General features: G+C 38.7%; 5 protein-coding genes across 6 annotated transcripts; all 5 read right to left on the bottom strand.

Moving 5' to 3' along the window:
• Positions 1-6,407: 6,407 nt before the first annotated feature.
• LOC115762121 (CD63 antigen) lies at positions 6,408-8,199 on the bottom strand. Its single transcript, XM_030704226.1, has 5 exons — positions 8,085-8,199; positions 7,449-7,640; positions 7,219-7,380; positions 6,955-7,152; positions 6,408-6,889 (listed from the first exon to the last, which is right to left on the bottom strand). The coding sequence occupies exons 1-5, from the start codon at positions 8,142-8,144 to the stop codon at positions 6,818-6,820; spliced, it is 684 nt and encodes a 227-aa protein (XP_030560086.1). The 5' UTR covers positions 8,145-8,199; the 3' UTR covers positions 6,408-6,817.
• Positions 8,200-8,772: 573 nt separating this feature from the next.
• On the bottom strand, positions 8,773-10,743 carry LOC115762259 (23 kDa integral membrane protein). Its single transcript, XM_030704415.1, has 3 exons — positions 10,569-10,743; positions 9,379-9,570; positions 8,773-9,311 (listed from the first exon to the last, which is right to left on the bottom strand). Exons 1-3 carry the CDS (start codon positions 10,626-10,628, stop codon positions 8,868-8,870), a joined length of 696 nt encoding a protein of 231 aa, XP_030560275.1. The 5' UTR covers positions 10,629-10,743; the 3' UTR covers positions 8,773-8,867.
• A 1,108-nt stretch (positions 10,744-11,851) lies between these two features.
• Positions 11,852-12,898, bottom strand: LOC115762284 (23 kDa integral membrane protein). The gene is made up of 4 exons (XM_030704448.1): positions 12,770-12,898; positions 12,448-12,639; positions 12,227-12,391; positions 11,852-12,156 (listed from the first exon to the last, which is right to left on the bottom strand). The coding sequence occupies exons 1-4, from the start codon at positions 12,827-12,829 to the stop codon at positions 11,905-11,907; spliced, it is 669 nt and encodes a 222-aa protein (XP_030560308.1). The 5' UTR covers positions 12,830-12,898; the 3' UTR covers positions 11,852-11,904.
• Positions 12,899-14,508: 1,610 nt separating this feature from the next.
• Positions 14,509-20,380, bottom strand: LOC115762203 (23 kDa integral membrane protein). Of its 2 annotated transcripts, none has more exons than XM_030704326.1 (6): positions 20,286-20,380; positions 18,466-18,569; positions 15,432-15,623; positions 15,211-15,372; positions 14,956-15,150; positions 14,509-14,896 (listed from the first exon to the last, which is right to left on the bottom strand). In XM_030704326.1, exons 2-6 carry the CDS (start codon positions 18,523-18,525, stop codon positions 14,825-14,827), a joined length of 681 nt encoding a protein of 226 aa, XP_030560186.1. In that variant the 5' UTR covers positions 18,526-18,569; positions 20,286-20,380; the 3' UTR covers positions 14,509-14,824. The 2 variants fall into 2 exon arrangements, with proteins under 2 accessions (XP_030560186.1, XP_030560187.1); XM_030704327.1 differs by having other exon boundaries at positions 20,280-20,354.
• LOC115762201 lies at positions 18,691-20,231 on the bottom strand. The gene is made up of 2 exons (XM_030704325.1): positions 19,834-20,231; positions 18,691-19,756 (listed from the first exon to the last, which is right to left on the bottom strand). The coding sequence occupies exon 2, from the start codon at positions 19,717-19,719 to the stop codon at positions 19,000-19,002; it is 720 nt and encodes a 239-aa protein (XP_030560185.1). The 5' UTR covers positions 19,720-19,756; positions 19,834-20,231; the 3' UTR covers positions 18,691-18,999.
• Positions 20,381-20,767: the final 387 nt, after the last annotated feature.

The following is a 20,767-nucleotide window of genomic DNA, read 5'->3' as shown; positions in this document are numbered from 1 at the left end:
ACACCCCTAAATACCAAAAAATATTATTATTTGGCATATCTGTGAATGACGGATGTGGTCCCATTCGATCGTGGCGTCCTGTCTTATTTGCGATAAGATTGATTGGGAAACCCCAATCAAAAGTCGTGCAGTGAAAAATTAGTTTTTATAACCTGAACCCATTAAATTATTATTTGTGCGAAATCCAAATGTATGTAACAGGCAGAAGGAAGTATCTCCGACCCCATAAAGTATATATATTCTTGATCAGCAGCAATAGCCGAGTCGATCTAGCCATGTCCGTCTGTCTGTCCGTCCGTCCGTCCGTATGTATGAACGCAAGGATCTCAGAACCTATAAGAGCTAGAGACTTGATGTAGGTGCTCCTAGTTCCCGCGCAGATCGAGTTTGTTTCCGATAATCGATAACTTACTCCGTTTCCAAGCAATCGATCAAAATCGATATCGATATCCTGTTTTTTGGGCAGTTTTGGTAAATAATAAGAGCTAGAGTCACCAAACTTGACATATAGCTTCTAAAATAGAACAAATATATGATATAGGATTTTTCTTCATGGTTTTCCTTCTAGATTAATCTGGCATTCAAATCTGAACACCGATTATTTAGTCGAAATGCATGTCCAAATCTTACCCCAAGATTCGTTTATAGACATGGGTCAAAAATGACCACCCCCATATCTCGGCCAAATCTCATCCGATTTTCACGAAGTTTGGCTTTTTCTTCATGGTTTTCCTTCTAGATTAATCTGGCATTCAAATCTGAACACCGATTTTTTAGTCAAAATTCATGTCCAAATCTTACCCCAAGATTCGTATATAGACATGGGTCAAAAATGACCACCCCCATTTTTCGGCCAAATCTCATCCGATTTTCACGAAGTTTGGCTTTTTCTTCATGGTTTTCCCTATAGATTAATCTGACATTCAAATCTGAACACCGATTTTTTAGTCAAAATTCATGTCCAAATCTTACCCCAAGATTCGTATATAGACATGGGTCAAAAATTTACCACCCCCGTATCTCGGCCAAATCTCATCCGATTTTCACGAAGTTTGGCCTTTTCTTCATGGTTTTCCCTATAGATTAATCTGACATTCAAATCTCGACACCGATTATTTGGTCGAAATTCAAGTCCAAATCTTACCCCAAGATTCGTTTATAGACATGGGTCAAAAATTTACCACCCCCATATCTCGGCCAAATCTCATCCGATTTTCACGAAGTTTGGCTTTTTCGTCATGATTTTCCCTATAGATTAATCTGACATTCAAATCTGAACACCGATTTTTTAGTCGAAATTCAAGTCCAAATCTTACCCCAAGATTCGCATGTAGACATGGGTAAAAATGACCACCCCCATATCTCGGCCAAATCTCATCCGATTTTCACGAAGTTTGGCTTTTTCTTCATGGTTTTCCCTATAGATTAATCTGACATTCAAATCTGAACACCGATTTTTTAGTCGAAATTCAAGTCCAAATCTTACCCCAAGATTCGTATATAGACATGGGTCAAAAATTTACCACCCCCATATCGCGGCCAAATCTCATCCGATTCTCACGAGGTTTGGCTTTTTCTTCATGGTTTTCCCTATAGATTAATCTGACATTCAAATCTGAACACCGATTTTTTAGTCGAAATTCAAGTCCAAATCTTACCCCAAGATTCGTATATAGACATGGGTCAAAAATTACCACCCCCATATCGCGGCCAAATTTCATCCGATTTTCACGAAGTTTGGCTTTTTCTTCATGGTTTTCCCTCTAGATTAATCTGGCATTCAAATCTCGACACCGATTTTTTAGTCGAAATTCATGTCCAAATCTTACCCCAAGATTCGTATATAGACATGGGTCAAAAATTACCACTCCCATTTCTCGGCCAAATCTCATCCGATTTTCACGAAGTTTGGCGTTTTCTTCATGGTTTTCCCTCTAGATTAATCTGGCATTCAAATCTCGACACCGATTTTTTTGTCGAAATTCAAGTCCAAATCTTACCCCAAGATTCGTTTATAGACATGGGTCAAAAATGACCACCCCCATATCTCGGCCAAATCTCATCCGATTTTCACGAAGTTTGGCTTTTTCTTCATGGTTTTCCCTCTAGATTAATCTGGCATTCAAATCTGAACACCGATTTTTTAGTCGAAATTCATGTCCAAATCTTACCGTAATCTTATTCGTATGTAGACATGGGTCAAAAATGACCACCCCCATATCTCGGCCAAATCTCATCCGATTTTCACGAAGTTTGGCTTTTTCTTCATGGGTTTCCCTATAGATTAATCTGACATTCAAATCTGAACACCGATTTTTTAGTCGAAATTCAAGTCCAAATCTTACCCCAAGATTCGTATATAGACATGGGTCAAAAATTACCACCCACATATCGCGGCCAAATCTCATCCGATTTTCACGAAGTTTGGCTTTTTCTTCATGGGTTTCCCTATAGATTAATCTGACATTCAAATCTGAACACCGATTTTTTAGTCGAAATTCAAGTCCAAATCTTACCCCAAGATTCGTTTATAGACATGGGTCAAAAATGACCACCCCCATATCTCGGCCAAATCTCATCCGATTTTCACGAAGTTTGGCTTTTTCTTCATGGGTTTCCCTATAGATTAATCTGACATTCAAATCTGAACACCGATTTTTTAGTCGAAATTCAAGTCCAAATCTTACCCCAAGATTCGTTTATAGACATGGGTCAAAAATGACCACCCCCATATCTCGGCCAAATCTCATCCGATTTTCACGAAGTTTGGCTTTTTCTTCATGGTTTTCCCTCTAGATTAATCTGGCATTCAAATCTGAACACCGATTTTTTAGTCGAAATTCATGTCCAAATCTTACCGTAATCTTATTCGTATGTAGACATGGGTCAAAAATGACCACCCCCATATCTCGGCCAAATCTCATCCGATTTTCACGAAGTTTGGCTTTTTCTTCATGGGTTTCCCTATAGATTAATCTGACATTCAAATCTGAACACCGATTTTTTAGTCGAAATTCAAGTCCAAATCTTACCCCAAGATTCGTATATAGACATGGGTCAAAAATTACCACCCACATATCGCGGCCAAATCTCATCCGATTTTCACGAAGTTTGGCTTTTTCTTCATGGGTTTCCCTATAGATTAATCTGACATTCAAATCTGAACACCGATTTTTTAGTCGAAATTCAAGTCCAAATCTTACCCCAAGATTCGTTTATAGACATGGGTCAAAAATGACCACCCCCATATCTCGGCCAAATCTCATCCGATTTTCACGAAGTTTGGCTTTTTCTTCATGGTTTTCCCTCTAGATTAATCTGGCATTCAAATCTCGACACCGATTTTTTTGTCGAAATTCAAGTCCAAATCTTACCCCAAGATTCGTTTATAGACATGGGTCAAAAATGACCACCCCATATCTCGGCCAAATCTCATCCGATTTTCACGAAGTTTGGCTTTTTCTTCATGGTTTTCCCTCTAGATTAATCTGGCATTCAAATCTGAACACCGATTTTTTAGTCGAAATTCATGTCCAAATCTTACCGTAATCTTATTCGTATGTAGACATGGGTCAAAAATGACCACCCCCATATCTCGGCCAAATCTCATCCGATTTTCACGAAGTTTGGATTTTTCTTCATGGGTTTCCCTATAGATTAATCGGACATTCAAATCTGAACACCGATTTTTTAGTCGAAATTCAAGTCCAAATCTTACCCCAAGATTCGTTTATAGACATGGGTCAAAAATGACCACCCCCATATCTCGGCCAAATCTCATCCGATTTTCACGAAGTTTGGCTTTTTCTTCATGGTTTTCCCTCTAGATTAATCTGGCATTCAAATCTCGACACCGATTTTTTTGTCGAAATTCAAGTCCAAATCTTACCCCAAGATTCGTTTATAAACATGGGTCAAAAATGACCACCCCCATATCTCGGCCAAATCTCATCCGATTTTCACGAAGTTTGGCTTTTTCTTCATGGGTTTCCCTATATATTAATCTGACATTCAAATCTGAACACCGATTTTTTAGTCGAAATTCAAGTCCAAATCTTACTCCAAGATTCGTATATAGACATGGGTCAAAAATGACCACCCCCATATCTCGGCCAAATCTCATCCGATTTTCACGAAGTTTGGCTTTTTCTTCATGGTTTTCCCTATAGATTAATCTGACATTCAAATCTGAACACCGATTTTTTAGTCGAAATTCAAGTCCAAATCTTACCCCAAGATTCGTATATAGACATGGGTCAAAAATTTACCACCCCCATATCTCGGCCAAATCTCATCCGATTTTCACGAAGTTTGGCTTTTTCTTCATGGTTTTCCCTCTAGATTATTCTGGCATTCAAATCTGAACACCGATTTTTTAGTCAAAATTCATGTCCAAATCTTACCCCAAGATTCGTATATAGACATGGGTCAAAAATTACCACTCCCATTTCTCGGCCAAATCTCATCCGATTTTCACGAAGTTTGGCTTTTTCTTCATGGTTTTCCCTCTAGATTAATCTGGCATTCAAATCTGAACACCGATTTTTTAGTCAAAATTCATGTCCAAATCTTACCCCAAGATTCGTATATAGACATGGGTCAAAAATTTACCACCCCCATATCTCGGCCAAATCTCATCCGATTTTCACGAAGTTTGGCGTTTTCTTCATGGTTTTCCCTATAGATTAATCTGACATTCAAATCTGAACACCGATTTTTTAGTCGAAATTCAAGTCCAAATCTTACCCCAAGATTCGTTTATAGACATGGGTCAAAAATGACCACCCCCATATCTCGGCCAAATCTCATCCGATTTTCACGAAGTTTGGCTTTTTCTTCATGGTTTTCCTTCTAGATTAATCTGGCATTCAAATCTGAACACCGATTTTTTAGTCAAAATTCATGTCCAAATCTTACCCTAAGATTCGTATATAGACATGGGTCAAAAATGACCACCCCCATATCTCGGCCAAATCTCATCCGATTTTCACGAAGTTTGGCTTTTTCTTCATGGTTTTCCCTATAGATTAATCTGACATTCAAATCTGAACACCGATTTTTTAGTCGAAATTCAAGTCCAAATCTTACTCCAAGATTCGTATATAGACATGGGTCAAAAATGACCACCCCCATATCTCGGCCAAATCTCATCCGATTTTCACGAAGTTTGGCTTTTTCTTCATGGTTTTCCCTCTAGATTAATCTGGCATTCAAATCTGAACACCGATTTTTTAGTCGAAATTCAAGTCCAAATCTTACCCCAAGATTCGTATATAGACATGGGTCAAAAATGACCACCCCCATATCTCGGCCAAATCTCATCCGATTTTCACGAAGTTTGGCTTTTTCTTCATGGTTTTCCCTATAGATTAATCTGACATTCAAATCTGAACACCGATTTTTTAGTCGAAATTCAAGTCCAAATCTTACCCCAAGATTCGTATATAGACATGGGTCAAAAATTACCACTCCCATTTCTCGGCGAAATCTCATCCGATTTTCACGAAGTTTGGCTTTTTCTTCGTGGTTTTCCCTCTAGATTAATCTGGCATTCAAATCTGAACACCGATTTTTTAGTCAAAATTCATGTCCAAATCTTACCCCAAGATTCGTATATAGACATGAGTCAAATGTACATCCCATAATCAAGGCGCAAGTCGACCACATTAACTGGCAATTTATTAGATCTGGTAGCTGGCCAGTGGGTGTGCGTATGTGTGTGTGAGGGGAATGTATATCGAGTTAATAAATTGCATGGCCAACAATGAGACGAATGTATTCGTAAATCAAGTTTAGGCAATGTTTTCGACATGGCTTTTCATACCCTGAACCCATTAAAAATGGGTATAAGGGTATATTGTATTTGTGCAAAATCTAAATGTATGTAACAGGCAGAAGGAAGCATCTTCGACCCCATAAAGTATATATATTCTTGATCAGCACTAATAGCCGAGTCGATCTAGCCATGTCCGTCTGTGTCTGCCTGTCCGTCTGTTCGTATATATGAACGCAAGGATCTCAGAACCTATAAGAGCTAGAGACTTGAAATTTTAGATGTAGATGCTAGTGCCTGCGCAGATCGAGTTTGTTTCCGATAATCGATAACTTACTCCGTTTCCAAGCAATCGAAAAAATCGATATCGATATCCTGTTTTTTGGGCAATTTTGGTAAGTAATAAGAGATATAAAATAGAATATATATATGCATTTGATGTTGGAAAAAGAAGGTTCAGGGTATCTCCTAGTCGGGAGCTCCCGACTAGAACCTCTTACTTGTTTTTATATATTCCATGAAGCACACTTAACCAAATGTGATATATTTATAAAACTAATCGCGATTAATTGTTCATATTTAGCTTTCTCTCTTTTAAGAATATTTTTATTTAAATAACATGAAATACATATCATAGTTGATGGGCATAGATTACCCTTACCGCATTTGCAGTTTTTATTTAAAAGTACACGTTTGCATTAAAGCTTATAGTACAGCAAATACTATATTATTATAAAATGCATGTGTAATAATAATATAATAACGAGAAAGTACGACTATCTCCGGCAGACCGAAGAGTTAATACCCTTGTAGACATTAGCCTTACGTCTTTGCAGATATGCTAGCATTTGGAAATGCAACACAAAAACATTATTCGACCGATTCTGATTATAGAGCTTATCCGGAATACATATACTCTATAGGGTCGGATATGTATCCTTCTATGCAATACATAATTCATGATAAAATTATAATTCCGTCTACAAGAGCGTAAAATTTAGGAGATACATTTCGTTATTGCAGGGTTAGCATCTAGTTATAAGATTAAAAATTTTGCCGTCTCTGATTGTTGCGGGTCTGATTCGCCAAACAGCATGCAAATATGAAGGCGACCAACTGTAAGCAGAGTAATTTTGCACTGAGGAACGAATTTGTAAAAAAAACAAATGCTCATAAGTTACCTCAACCGCAGTTACGCCCAAACCAGCATATTTGATAATGTTGGCATTTGTGTCCCATAGAGAGTCAACGGCAGACTTGCAGCCCGGCTTAAACATGACGGACGTTAAGCTACAGGTGCCATTTGTGGGCGTGTCACAGCAGGATGCAGGATAGGTAACGCCATAATCGGAAAACTTGTGCAGGCCACAGCATTTCAACTAGAAATTTTAAAGATGTCATTTTGTGGCAAATAATTCTATAGTAATTGCTCTTCGAATGCTTACGGATTTCTGCAGAGTATCCATCAAGAGGCCATCGGTTTTTCGCTGTTCCCAAATTGTTTGCACAACTTTATCCAGAGATTCACGTATTTGCACATGATTTATCCACACATAGATGATCAGTGCGATTTGGCAAAAGAACAAACCCAACATGATGATCGAGTACTAAATTTATGAAAATCCATTCCAATTAATATTGTTTCAATCACAATAATTCCCGGATCCATCATTACCGTTGTTAGGCCACAGGCATTCTCGCGAATGGCACCGCAGCAACCCAGAAAGGAGACCAGAAAGATGACACAGCCCAGGATAAGTATTATTATAGCCACACTATTTGCAGTGAAGGTTTGGTCAACGCTCGAAAAGTCCTTGATTTCCGAGACCATAAGGGAACCAAATATGATCAGCAAAATGCCGCAAATCTAAAAACAAATCAATCACAAATAAAGTAAGCATTTCAATTATTTCGGCGGGGCATGCATTGAAAATAGCATCGGTCCAGTCATAACAACATGCATTACTCATTTCTTGTTATCGCTCAATTGTCGATTGTTTCGAAACATCTGCCGCAGCTCATTTACTATAATTACGGTCAGCATTGGCATGTAATGTGTGAAAATCACGACATTCCTAGCCATTTCTCGATATGTGTGTTCACATTTTTCTCCACATAAGATAAGATAGGGCAGATATAACATATAATTCGCGCACGTAAGAGCCTGCTTTTTGCTCGTATTCGAACATCATGAGTTTATTTTACTTATTCCCTGAGATAAGATAAGCCAGCCGTTTGTATGAGTCGGTTTTTAGTCATTTCAAGTGAAATTGTATCAGTTCCCCTCTCTAGGGTGAGTGCTAAAACTTACCACAAACAATATATTAAATATGAAGAGCACATATTTAACAAAAACCCCACCGCAATCCATATTGAATAACTGTTTTCGTATTACTCGCGGGTAGCTTTAACTACGATCCGAATCGTTTCGGTTTCGACAACTAACTGAATATTATTTCAACAATTGCAAAATGTTCTAAGGAAGAGCTTTTTCTTATCTTTAAATGCGGTAAGCTTATTCAAACAGAGCGCGAGCATTAAAAAGCTTTGCATACTTTCGGGCGACACATAGAAAAAATACTAAATACCAAGTACTTATGCGGAAAAATAGCTTTGATAGGGATGTAGAGCTCACATATTATGAATCATACTTTCGGGCGTCGCATAGATAAAATACTAAATGCTTACGTAGACAAAAGTATTGACAGGGATATAGAGATATAGACCTCACATATTATAAATCATGCTCTCGGGCGACACATAGAAAAAAATACTAAATACTAAATACTTATGTAGAAAAAAAGCTCACATAACTTAACTCAAATCTAGCTTCGATCCGTTGTCCACCGGTTGATCTCTATAGATTCTCGAGTAGTAGCTAAAAACGAACAATACTTAAACTCATTTTCTTATTCCTTTCAAACTCCAAAAATCAGTTATAATTCTATATATATTTTATTATATGATAATTTAATAAGTAAGCGACAAAGAAAATCAGTTTTTTTTTGCCGTTTTAACTTAAAGAAACACTCGAGTGGAAGGTTTTATTTCTGATTTTCAGTAAGCCGAACAGATTTTTTAACTAAGGAATAACTTAACCGTAGACTTGTCTACCCGCATTCGCTTTACGCATGCAGTTGGCCAGCATGCCGGCTACGACGAAGACAATGAGCTCGTATATGCATATGCCCAGTCCGGACCATAGAACGATGTCGTTGTTGTCGCTCCAGAAATCGTAGAATTTCTGATTGCAGCCCTGGCGGGTCTCGTAAATGCTGGCCGGGCAGGTCTGCAGGCGATTCGAGTAGCCGCAACAGGTGCCGGGCACATTACCGTTATAGTCCTCAAAGCCCTGATTGCCGCAGCAGTCGAAAGTTAGCTCCAATGCGCCCATTGGATAGCCATTCGCCGCGTTGTTCTCATTCCAAATTGTGGTCACCAACTTGCTCATATCCTGCAAAAATTGCTGCCCATTCACAGCGATCCAGCAGGTGAGCACCAATTGCAGCACGAAAAGTAAAAACATCAGGGTAGCATACTAAAAATATATTGAAACCAAAATCAATCAAATATGAGCTGGCATTGGAAACCGGGAAAAAACCCACCGTGCTTGTCAAGCAGGCGCTCTGGCGCCAGATACCGCAGCAGCCAAAGAAGGAGACCAGGAATATCAGGACGCCCAATACGGTCACACAGACGGGTATGGTATTGGCACTGCTCAGCTGCTCCAGCTCGGTTAGGCGATTAAAGTTGGATAGCATTATGGAGCCCAACACAATCAGCAATATGCCAACAACCTATTCGAATATAGTTTAAATTTATTATAATACGATTTATAGAGAATATCTTAGATGCTTGCAGTTGTTTATTTGCCCCTCTACGCAATTCTCATGAATGCTACTAAGCGTCAGAAGCTTTCATATTTGTCTTAAAATTGTGTAATTTGCCTTCTAAGAAACTTTATTTCTGCTTATTTTAAAACATTTAATATAATAATATATGCCCTTCTACGCAATTCTCATGAATTGTACTAAGCATCAAAAGGTTTCATATTTGGCATACAATTGTGTAATTTGCCATCTAAGCAACTTTATATTATTTGAAAACATTTTTTCATTTTGGTGTACAAAGAGAGAAATTTGTATACCTGTATGAAATAATGTGATATAGTTGACTTGCTAATATCGAAAAAACAATGTTACATTATGATTAATGCCGTCTCTTTCGTTATCATTATTACAAAGCGGGCATAATCCATCATTGATAACGCCGCACACACTTGTGCATGTCACTCAGCTTGTATCTTAATGAGAGTACCAAAGCAATCAGTGTACATTCAAGTGACTCAGGCGCGGACAATGATAATGTCTGATAAAGCTTGCTATATATATAAAATTGCAAATAATAATCCTATGAGCCTTAGCACATGAGCAACAATTGTCTATATATATGTATATATAGATATATATCAGATACATATATTTGAACATTGTTAACTGCGAAATATGTCAGCTACCAGAGAAATATGTGCTTAATTAAAAGAAACTCGAATCATTTAAGATTAAAGATATACGACTTTGATAATTAAAGCACAAACTATTCGGTTGTCGTATGAAATACTTTTGGATTATATATAATTCGTTCTAAGCCCAATAATAAGCTATGTATTATTTGAAAAAGGACTTGTATTTTTCAAATATTTTTAACAGGCACTTCGTGATATCTAGTTGAATTATCTCGCACATTTCACTTGATTCCGTAAATAGTTAATTATGGTACGTTGTAATTAACTCACCAGAAACACAACATTTATGATATAAATGAGGATATTAAGTATTCCCGATATGCAACCCATTTTGAAGCCGTTTTCAAGGATCGTTTATTTAGTTAAATTCACTTGGCAAATTTTTGTTAGCTTTGATATTTTATCGCGCTTTGTGTACGCGTCGATTACTGTCGTTCGATTCGACTGTCCTCAAGCTGTTCCGGCCGTTATAAACTAACCGAGTCGTTGTCATATCTAGATAGACTCCCCATTTGTGTATCTTATCAGCCCGAGATAACACGAATATACGCAATCGTTGCTCTGGGTCTTCGCAAAAAGAAAAATGAAAAACAACAACAACGACGGAAAATAGCCAAAAAGTAAATATTTTGGGTACATGTTATGGCCAGAATTGATTCATTGATAAGCCATGAATCAGCTACAAGTTGTTATGACCTAATACGCACCGAGAGCCTTGCGACTATATCAATTTCACAAAAAAAAAATTATAAATACCCAAGAGTCCATCTGATAACGAGTTCTGCGAACTTTGCTAAAAGTTTTATTCTAAGCGAGTTATGGGGGTGGGAATTTTGACATATGTGTGTATTGGATATTTGAGGGTACCATTTTTATATAAATTTCGACTAAAAAAAATTTTGCCAGACTTAGGTGCCAAATTGATCTAGAGGCCCAGCCATGAACAAAGAGCTTAACCTCATGGAAATCGGGAGAGATTTGACAGAGTTATGGGGGATGGGAAATTTCAACTTATGTCTATATGGGATATTTCTTTGACTTTGACCAAAAATATTGTTGCTTAATTTATAGTTATATACAACTGGCACGACTACCAGAATACTCTGGAACCAGCCTGCCGCTACTAATATGCTAACTTCTCTCTATAAAATTCCAACAATTCTTCTTGTCTCAACCCCACACCCTAGCAAAATAGTCTTTAATAACTTCGGTGTTTATAGTCCGATCGTAATGAAATTTTCAGAGCTTAAATATAGTATAAAGTAGTGCATATATACCAAGGTGCAAGGTTCTATCACTCCTGGATGATATGGTGGCCCACAGCTGAACTATTCGTAATATGTTACCGAATTTCCATCGACGAACAGACAGACGAACTGATGGCTAGATCGTCTCAAGATACAAGACATACCCCTCTTAATAATAATTTGTATGGTATAGTTATCAACAAAACGATAAGATATTTTGCCATTTACACGCACATGCATGCATTTCTGATAGATCATAAAATGGACAGGCCACAATAAATTGTGTATCTAAAGCTAATTTGTTTATTTATGACTGTGATGAACGAATGTTGTATGTAAAATATAGACTAGATGTTAATTTAACGCTTCCTCATGGCGTTGGCCAAACAGCAGGCTATCACAAAGATGCCCAGCTCGAAGAGCGCCACAATCAAGCTGCTCCAGCTGATGAGATCCGTATAGGATTTCCAGAAATCGGTGAACGTGCCACGGCAGCCGGCACGCACTGAGTAAATGGCAGCATCGCATACCCTGTTCCTATCCGTATAGCCACAGCAGGAAGAGGGCACAACTGTATAATCCGTAAAGCTATTTACGCCGCAACATTTGAACTAAATTGCACGAAAACCAAATGATATGTTAGGTCTCACATTCCTTCAAGATATGCCAATGATCACTTACAGATATCTGCAGTGCATCCATGGGATAGCCATTGGCAGCATCATTTTGTTTGCCGGCGGCATCCACCAGTTCGCCCATTTTGCCCACGAAATAATCATTCTGCACAAAGATCCAAATGGAAAGCGCCAATTGCAGACCAAACAGTATAAACATGAAAATCGCATACTGCAAAACGAGAAGGTTAGTTAAGTTTCGAACAGAGTATCATGAGTGTGACTCACAATTGTCGTGCAGCAGGCATTTTCGCGTATGGTGCCGCAGCAGCCAAAGAACGAGATCACAAATATGACACAGCCGATGACAATGATGCAAATGGGTATGGTCCGGGCATTGAACGTGTCACTGAAGGAACCCAGGGTGCCCAGGCTGGACAGTATGATGGAGCCGACCACGATCAGCAAAATGCCGCCAGCCTGTAAGCAAATAAAATCCAATTAGATCCGAGGCAAATAATTGGGGTAGTCCATATCCTGGAGGAGCTGCTGATCAGATCCATTCCGGCAACGGATAGCTTTCCACATTGTCCACATTCCACACACTTACCAAAAATACGAGATTGAGTAAGTACAGTAAGTACTTGAACATCTTGGATAAGCAATTCATTTTGTTTCGTTTCCGTTGATTTTCGATCGATACCAAATTAAGTCCGTTCGTTGCGACAGCTCGCGTCTAAATTAAATACCATAGCCAAGATCTGGGCCTTAATAATGAAATTGTCGACCCAGCTAACCAGGCTGGGGCCCCAGCTTATCTACCCACTTATCTGGCAACAACAAAAACCATTCACATAACAACAATTCGTGGCGGACTTGTGGAAGCTTATCAATGGACCCTTATCGGATTGTACCCAAAACGGAATGCGCCGGTTGCGGATGATACTGTCAAGCCACCTATACTATTATTATTATTATTACTATTAACTAGTCGAAGGCGGACAAATAGAAGTTCATCCAGTCTGAGTCATAAACATGAGAGAACTTTGCGAACTTTGTACTCTAATCTTCAGGGTGTCCCAGTGCTAAGCCTTATGAGGCTGTTGCTGAGTCATCGATATCTAGGTCTATGTTCTGTACATTATATGGAATATACATATATAGCTTTAGCTAATTAACCAATCTAGCTCATGAGTCAAAATCGTCTTATCAAGTGCGAAAAAAGCCAACGCTACGGGAGTCCCCCAACATTTCCTAAATGATTTATTAATAACCAGCTTGAAATGATAAACAAAATGTTGTTCGATTTGCTCAAAGACGGTTTCAATACGCACCATTAAGCTTAGTTAATTACTTTATTGTCTGTTAGCGAAAGCTACTAAGCAAGAAATTAAATCAAGAGGTTCTAGTCGGGAGCTCCCGACTGAGGATACCCTGAACCCTCTTCTTCCAACATTAAATCCATATATATATATTCTATTTTAGAAGCTATATGTCAAGTTTGGTGACTCTAGCTCTTATTATTTACCAAAATTGCCCAAAAAACAGGATATCGATATCGATTTTTATCGATTGCTTGGAAACAGAGTAAGTTATCGATTATCGGAAACAAACTCTATCTGCGCGGGAACTCTCAAGTCTCCAGCTCTTATAGGTTCTGAGATCCTTGCGTTCATACATACGGACGGACGGACAGACAGACGGACATGGCTAGATCGACTCGGCTATTGATGCTGAACAAGAATATATATACTTTATGGGGTCGGAGAAACTTCCTTTTGCCTGTTACATACATTTGGATTTTGCACAAATACAATATACCCTTATACCCATTTTTAATGGGTTTAGGGTATAAAAAGCTATTCAGAAAAGGGAAATAAAATACATGCATAAAAATAGACCTGATAACTAAAATTTTTAATAGATATCACTTCCAATGGTTTTTTTTTTTATTTCCAATCGAAATAATTATTGTAGAGTATCCAGATATCATACACAAAAAGAAAAGCTTTTGTTTTTAGACTTTTATTAAATAAATTTCTCTTCAATTCTTAGCAAAGCAAAACATAAGAAATTTGTATACAAAATGTGGAAATATTTAAAATTTCATTTTATCAGCAACGATTATTTTCGAGCCCTAATTTACAGAGTATTTATGTGGCCTGTCAGCACAAACCAAAATAACCCAAGTGCTTTTTCAAAATATAGATAACAAATTGGAAGTGTCGAATATATGAAAAAAATCAAAAGTTTTCTATTGAACCAAATATTACGCTATCTTTCAATTATACTTAATATTATTTGATTTAATGAAAAAATTCCATTCACACCAAAAAGACATACAATTTATTTATAATTTTATTGCATTTTGTATAAATAATAAAAATCGTTACAAATACATTTACAGTTTGTACAGTAAAAAAAAGTTAGCACAATCATATGGAAAACAGTGCAAAGATTATGAATATAATTTTCAATAGATATTGTCAAGGTGCGTAATGTGAGAGTCGATATCGTTACTGAAATGGCCAACTGAATCATATCAACTAATAAGTAAGTGCATGATTTGTATTAAATTGGGCAACATAATTCGTACTTTCGGTTTGCATTAAAATTAGTAAGGCCTCAATGCCCTATGCTGGCCAGTTATCCCTGGAGGAGCCCATTAATAGTCCGCTCGGCGTCGATAGTTTCGAATGCTGTTCGCCAAACAGCAGGCAAACACAAAGCCCACAAACTGCAAAGGTAATTTTGTTGCATTAGCCAACGAACTGGACACAGATGATGGGATCTTACCTCAATGGCGGCAATTACCAGGCCGGTGTATTTGATAATGTCGCTGTTTCTGTCCCAGAACTCGACAAAGGCCTGCTTGCAGCCGCGACGATAGACGGTCTCCTGGCGGCAATTGTTGGTGTCCTTGCAGCACGAGGGCGGAAAATAGCCCTGGAAGGCATAGTCCGCAAAGCTGCTGCGTCCGCAGCACTCCATCTAAAACATGGAATAGCATGTCAGAATAAACTGTTGATAACCTCTGTGAGCTAGACGTACGCTTATCTGTATGGCATCCATGTAGTCGGCACGGCGTGTGCGACGCTCCCAGGCCTTCTCAACGACATCGCCCATTATCACCAGATACTTGTCCTTTTGCAGCCACATGTAGACGACCAGCGCCAGCTGGCCAATCATCAGCACAAACAGCAAAATGGAGTACTAAAAATGGGCCGAGCTACAATCATTCTGTTGAATATCCAAGCGGGTAAAGTACTCACCGTCATGGACATGCAGTAGGATTCGCGTATGGCGCCACAGCAGCCAAACCAGGAGATCAGCAATATCACCGTGCCGAGTACAATCATCGTAATGGGCACCTGTTGGGTGCGCAGCGCCTCGGCGAAGTCATCGATGTTGTGGATGTTGCTGAACAGCAGGGCGCCAAATACAATCAACAAGATGCCGCATATCTGACGAAGGGAAATAACAACAACAATATTGTTTATTGGGTAATTAGAATGGAAAGCTCAGCCGAAAAAGCTTTGGCTGATATGAAAAGCGGCCAATTCAAATAGCTGAAACTCGAATTTTCTCTAACAGTTCAATAAAAAGATACTTGTGCTGATCCTCAATTATGGGATATATCTATTAATAGTATATCTATCAGTAGAGACAGCATAGATTATAAAAGCAACAAAACAACTTCAGCCTAAAGCGCTCTGCTGCTGTAATTCACAACGAGTTAAAGCTGCGAGCAGCTGTAAGGGCGTTGTCAAAAACAGTTTATCGAACAATATTTTGTTCATTCTCTTTTTCTAATATTCTTGAGTATGGAAATTCTTAAAATAATATTGAAAAGCACAGTAAGTAGCTATGCTTATAACAAACTCTATAAAGTCTGGACGATAGGTCTGGGAGTGTAAGGAAGTCTCAGACTATTCTACATTAAATAAAGAAACTAAAAGAACATATTAATACAATAAGCCACAATTTTTCAAGTATATAGTTTCGATGAAATGTCTTCTATTTTGGGCTTAGTTTTAGGCCCTGTATTTACGATACCGCCAATTGATGGTGTTACCAAGGCTTATCATCGGTTCTATCTAATCGATAGAGGCAATCCAATTAAGCAATTTAGATTAAATGATAACCATAACAAATAAATATGCTAAAAGCAACTGTTTGCATTGATTTCGCGTGTGTGTGTGTGTAAAATACGTCAGCAAATTGTTTTTGCAATGCATAAATATGAATAAAACTTCGTACTAAATTTTAAAGCATAAAAATACAGCCAAGATAAGCCCCCGAATATTAAGAAACTTGCGTGGCAATTAACGAGAGAGCTTGAACTCGCATATTTGACCTATTTTAAAGAACGGGAAATAATCGAATTTATGCACAAAAGTCAACGAGCAGAGTGGCATTCATTGAAGATCAGACATAGATGAGCACTTTTATGAATGAGTACTATGAGTACTCGCGTGTGTGTGTGTGTGTGTGTGTGTGTACTCGTTTACTATATAACCCATAAGTCAAGCCAAATGAGTTCAAGTGTGCTGTCAACGTCGCCGCCCAATTTCCATTACAAAAATTTCCCCACAGTACGTTAAAGTGTGCGTGTGTAAATGCAATGGGCGCCTTTTTTTCGGACCCAGTTTTGAATGACTAACCGACTGACTGACTGACTGACTGACTGACTGACTGTCTGGCTGTCTGGCTGAGGAGCTGTGCGCCAAGTTCATATATAATTAAGCTAGCTATTTTAGGCGTGGACACCCTCGCGCCCTGTCGTCGCTCTATGTAATTGCGCAATTTTCCATTTGGCATTGCACAATTTTTGGCTGGGTGGGTTGTTTTTTTATTTATTTTTTTTTTGTTGCCTTTGCGTGACTAAACTACAAACTATATGAACTTTTTCTATATTACATTCGGTGTTGAGAATTTCCCAAGCCCATTTTGCATGCCATCAAAATACAAATATTGTTAAACGCTCGCTCGAAAACTGTTCTGTGGGTACAGTTTTTGCTCTTCTCTTTTTATTGGGAGTTATTATTCAATTTATAAAAAATACCATGAAAATACAAATATTGTTAAACGCACGCTCGAAAACTGTTCTCTAGGTACAGTTGTTTCTCTTCTTTTTTAATAGGTTTTATCAAAATGACATAAAAATACAAATATTGTTTAACACTCGCTCGAAAACTGTTCTCAAGGTACAGTTGTTTCTCTTCTTTTTTAATAGGTTTTATCAAAATGACATAAAAATACAAATATTGTTTAACACTCGCTCGAAAACTGTTCTCTAGGTACAGTTTTTTCCCTCTTCCTTTTTTATAGGTTTTATCAAAATGACATAAAAATACAAATATTGTTTAACACTCGCTCGAAAACTGTTCTCTAGGTACAGTTTTTCCTTCTTCCTTTTTTTAATGGGAGCTATTACGCAATTTATCAAAATACCATAAAAATATAAATATAGTTTAACGCTCGCTCGAGACTATTCTCTAGGTACAGTTTTTGCTCTTCTCTTTTTATTGGGAGTTATTATTCAATTTATAAAAAATACCATAAAAATACAAATATTGTTTAACACTTGCTCGAAAATTGTTCTCTGGGTACAGTTGATTCTCTTCTATTTTTTTTGTAATTGAAGTTTTTGGAAGTTGGCTTTCAGCAATTACAAAACAAATGAAAATGGCATTGCGAGAAACCAGTTGCCGTTGGCGACTGGTTAACCTCGGCAGCTGGCCGTGCCAAGTGTTTATAGAGACAAGAATCAAGAATCAAAATAAAAGACAACAATAGATATACTACTCTATACATACTACATACTCTATACTAAGTCAGGCACACAACAGTTGTTGAAGTTAGCCCCGATTTAGTAACAAGTTTCGCATTCCAGATGATCTCAAAAGTTGTGAGTTGTCGCATTTTTTCGGGTCAACCGGTTTGTAGGCCTCCCACCCCAACAATGTACAGTGAAGACTGTCTAAAAACAACGGTCTTGAGATTTTTGAGTGGGCTTTCTCGCCCACTTAAATATTTGAGAAATTTATTCTATTCTTAGCAACAGTTTTTGAGAAAATGTACATTCAAATAAAATTCTCAATCTATTAGCGATCTGTGTTAGTCTCCGACAGTTTTTACTGTATAGATGGATGTGTGTGCCTGAGAAAACCAGTTTTAATGTGAATTGAAAGCCTCGAGCTGCTTATGATATCATGCCAACAAATTAAGTTTGGCTCATCAAATGAAAATGTGTATGAAAGTAAAGTGCAATTAAAATGTAGAAAAAATGTTCAGTTCACTCACCGAGCACAGCAAATTGAATATAAATAGTATATATTTGACCATAGAGATTCCGCAGCTCATTTTGTTTGAGTTTGAGATTCGTTGGGACGGCTGAAGAACTGCAACTGTTTTTGTTGTTTGTTATCGCGGCACAGAAATAAAAAATATCAAGTATACGTTATAAATATATTATTGTATCATTTTTATTCAGAAGCATATAGAGCCAAAAGCACGCACATACATACATACATACACGCACACACACACACACGAACATATATATGATGCGAACTGAACAACAACAATATCATTTGTTTATAACTAAAACCAAATTCCTTCGTTCTTTTCAGTTTCATTTCATTAGCAGCAAAACACGTTCTGCTTTTGCTTTTTGCATAGTTTGGGATTTCCGTTGGATTTGTTTTTTTCGTGCAACTTAAAATTAAAATAACAAATTTAAACGTTCAACGTTTCGTTTGCAGCGCGCTTAAACAAGAGAGAACTATGAATATGAAAAGGGGGGCGTTGAGTAGAGGGCGTGGCCGCATTCAGCATTCAGCGCACCAGCTCCGGCAAGAGTTTCTGTTTGGGGAGCAGCGAGGCGCGCAGTTGATTGAAACGCTGCCAGATGAACGGATAGCGCGCCGCCCAGGCTAGCCACGCCTCCTTGGTGGCCGTGCTGGTCTCCACCTGACGCAGATGCTTGTAATATTTGCCGTTCCTTTTAACAGCCGCTGCCACATCCTGTGCGAACTTGGCAAAGCGCAGCTTGAGCAACGTCTCGGATACATCCAGCAGCCTGTTGCCCTTGGGCGGATGCACCAGGCACAGCTGGCACAGCACATAGTCCTGCGACTTGCTCTTGTTCAGCGGTATAAAGGTGGCCTCGCGTCCAACCAGACACTGCTGCAGCCAGGCGTAGCCATTGGCATTGACGCGCACGCCGGGCAGCTTGACAGGCAGCAGGCGGTCGCGACTGGTAAAGATGGGTATCAGCGGGCGATGCTTGATCAGCAGCAGCGTATCCTGATCGCGCTGCTGTATGCCGCGTATCTGGCCAGTATGCATGATCCTTTCGTTGATGATGCGTTCGGGTATGTGCGACGGCTGCTTGAACTGGCGCACCAAATAGGCCGGTTTGCGCTTCATGTAGGCGACCAGCAGCATCAGCGTGGATGTGCCATAGATGGCCAGTTCGCTGCCGACTGTGTCGCGCTCCAAATAATTACATAATCCTTGGTATTTATCCAAAAGATAGCTTTTCGTGGAGTCCATTGTGGGTTATTGATATGATTATTAAGTACACTAGCGCCTAAAATTGTGCGAGGGAAGGGTGTGGGAATTTGTTTGAGTATTTTATGCAATTATTTCAATGACATCATTTTTTACTTTGACAAACTGGCAGCGGCGGCAAACAACGCAAACGTCTTCGAATAGCTTCGTTTTCTTATATGTATATGCACTACTTATGTATATATGTACTGTGTGTACATATGTTTGGCAACGCAGTGGCTAATGTTATTCTTGTTTTTCGGTTTTTGTTATCATTCGTAGGTCTTCTTTATGTTTTGCTTTGCGTCGAAGACGAAGCAACCCGCAACTTTCACGTCAGACGGACACACTTTTTGACATTTACGCATGCCGGCGACGCCTAAGTGCAAGCGAGCTAGCATGTGAGTGCTAAACGATCTCAACTTGCTTTCCAACACTTAAAGCTTAACGTCTTGCAACACTCTCTGATCAAATACATGCACGCGCGCACACACACAACACACACACACACACACACACACACAAACGCACCTACACAGGCAAACGGAATTCAAAATACTCACACACACCTTGAGCGTATAATTTTCCGTTTTATTTTCGAGTTGTGTGTTTGGTTTTACGCGCGCTACGTTATGAACTGTTGCCGTTGTCGTTACAGACTGAGATCGGCGGCGACAACAACCGCCTGTTGCTTCATGCCGTTCGCTTGGGGTCGCTCTCACAGACGCACACGCACACACCAACGCCAACAGCGCGGGGCACGTTGGCGTTTTTGGCACTCGGCTTCCAATTGATTGTGTACCGTTTGATTGGCGCGTAGTATTTCTGTTCATGTTTTCCCGCCTCTACCCCGCGAACTATTTGAATGACGTTCGCCATCGTTGGGGGTGTACTGTATAAATGCATCAACTTTTATTTTGCTCGCTCATAGTAAATTTAATTTGTTATTTAGTTACGCTGACTTGCCCTTTGTTTGTTTATTTATGCAAATGCGTTGTGGCTTTGAACGTGATTCTCTTTTCGTTTTTTTTTTCTTTCTTTCTCTGTTGTG

The sequence above is a fragment of the Drosophila novamexicana genome, unplaced genomic scaffold (assembly GCF_003285875.2).
Source record: "Drosophila novamexicana strain 15010-1031.04,08,12 unplaced genomic scaffold, DnovRS2.1 tig00000564-arrow-pilon, whole genome shotgun sequence".
In the NCBI taxonomy this organism is placed as follows: Eukaryota; Metazoa; Arthropoda; class Insecta; order Diptera; family Drosophilidae; genus Drosophila; species Drosophila novamexicana.
This window is presented reverse-complemented; position numbering and strand designations above follow the sequence as displayed.

What these genes read in the sequence shown, in the direction of transcription:
- LOC115762121 (XM_030704226.1), bottom strand. Translation starts at nt 8,144, where the DNA reads ATGGATTGCGGTGGGGTTTTTGTTAAATATGTGCTCTTCATATTTAAT. An exon ending in TATTTAATATATTGTTTGTG is followed by an intron (nt 7,641 to 8,084) that starts GTAAGTTTTAGC and finishes ATTTGTTTTTAG; the next exon opens with ATTTGCGGCATTTTGCTGAT. An exon ending in ATGCCTGTGGCCTAACAACG is followed by an intron (nt 7,381 to 7,448) that starts GTAATGATGGAT and finishes TCATAAATTTAG; the next exon opens with TACTCGATCATCATGTTGGG.
- LOC115762259 (XM_030704415.1), bottom strand. Translation starts at nt 10,628, where the DNA reads ATGGGTTGCATATCGGGAATACTTAATATCCTCATTTATATCATAAAT. An exon ending in TCATAAATGTTGTGTTTCTG is followed by an intron (nt 9,571 to 10,568) that starts GTGAGTTAATTA and finishes ATATTCGAATAG; the next exon opens with GTTGTTGGCATATTGCTGAT. An exon ending in GCGCCTGCTTGACAAGCACG is followed by an intron (nt 9,312 to 9,378) that starts GTGGGTTTTTTC and finishes ATATATTTTTAG; the next exon opens with TATGCTACCCTGATGTTTTT.
- LOC115762284 (XM_030704448.1), bottom strand. Translation starts at nt 12,829, where the DNA reads ATGAATTGCTTATCCAAGATGTTCAAGTACTTACTGTACTTACTCAAT. An exon ending in TACTCAATCTCGTATTTTTG is followed by an intron (nt 12,640 to 12,769) that starts GTAAGTGTGTGG and finishes ATTTGCTTACAG; the next exon opens with GCTGGCGGCATTTTGCTGAT. An exon ending in ATGCCTGCTGCACGACAATT is followed by an intron (nt 12,392 to 12,447) that starts GTGAGTCACACT and finishes CTCGTTTTGCAG; the next exon opens with TATGCGATTTTCATGTTTAT.
- LOC115762203 (XM_030704326.1), bottom strand. Translation starts at nt 18,525, where the DNA reads ATGAGCTGCGGAATCTCTATGGTCAAATATATACTATTTATATTCAAT. An exon ending in CCTACTGCATGTCCATGACG is followed by an intron (nt 15,373 to 15,431) that starts GTGAGTACTTTA and finishes GCCCATTTTTAG; the next exon opens with TACTCCATTTTGCTGTTTGT. An exon ending in TGGATGCCATACAGATAAGC is followed by an intron (nt 15,151 to 15,210) that starts GTACGTCTAGCT and finishes TCCATGTTTTAG; the next exon opens with ATGGAGTGCTGCGGACGCAG.
- LOC115762201 (XM_030704325.1), bottom strand. Translation starts at nt 19,719, where the DNA reads ATGGACTCCACGAAAAGCTATCTTTTGGATAAATACCAAGGATTATGT.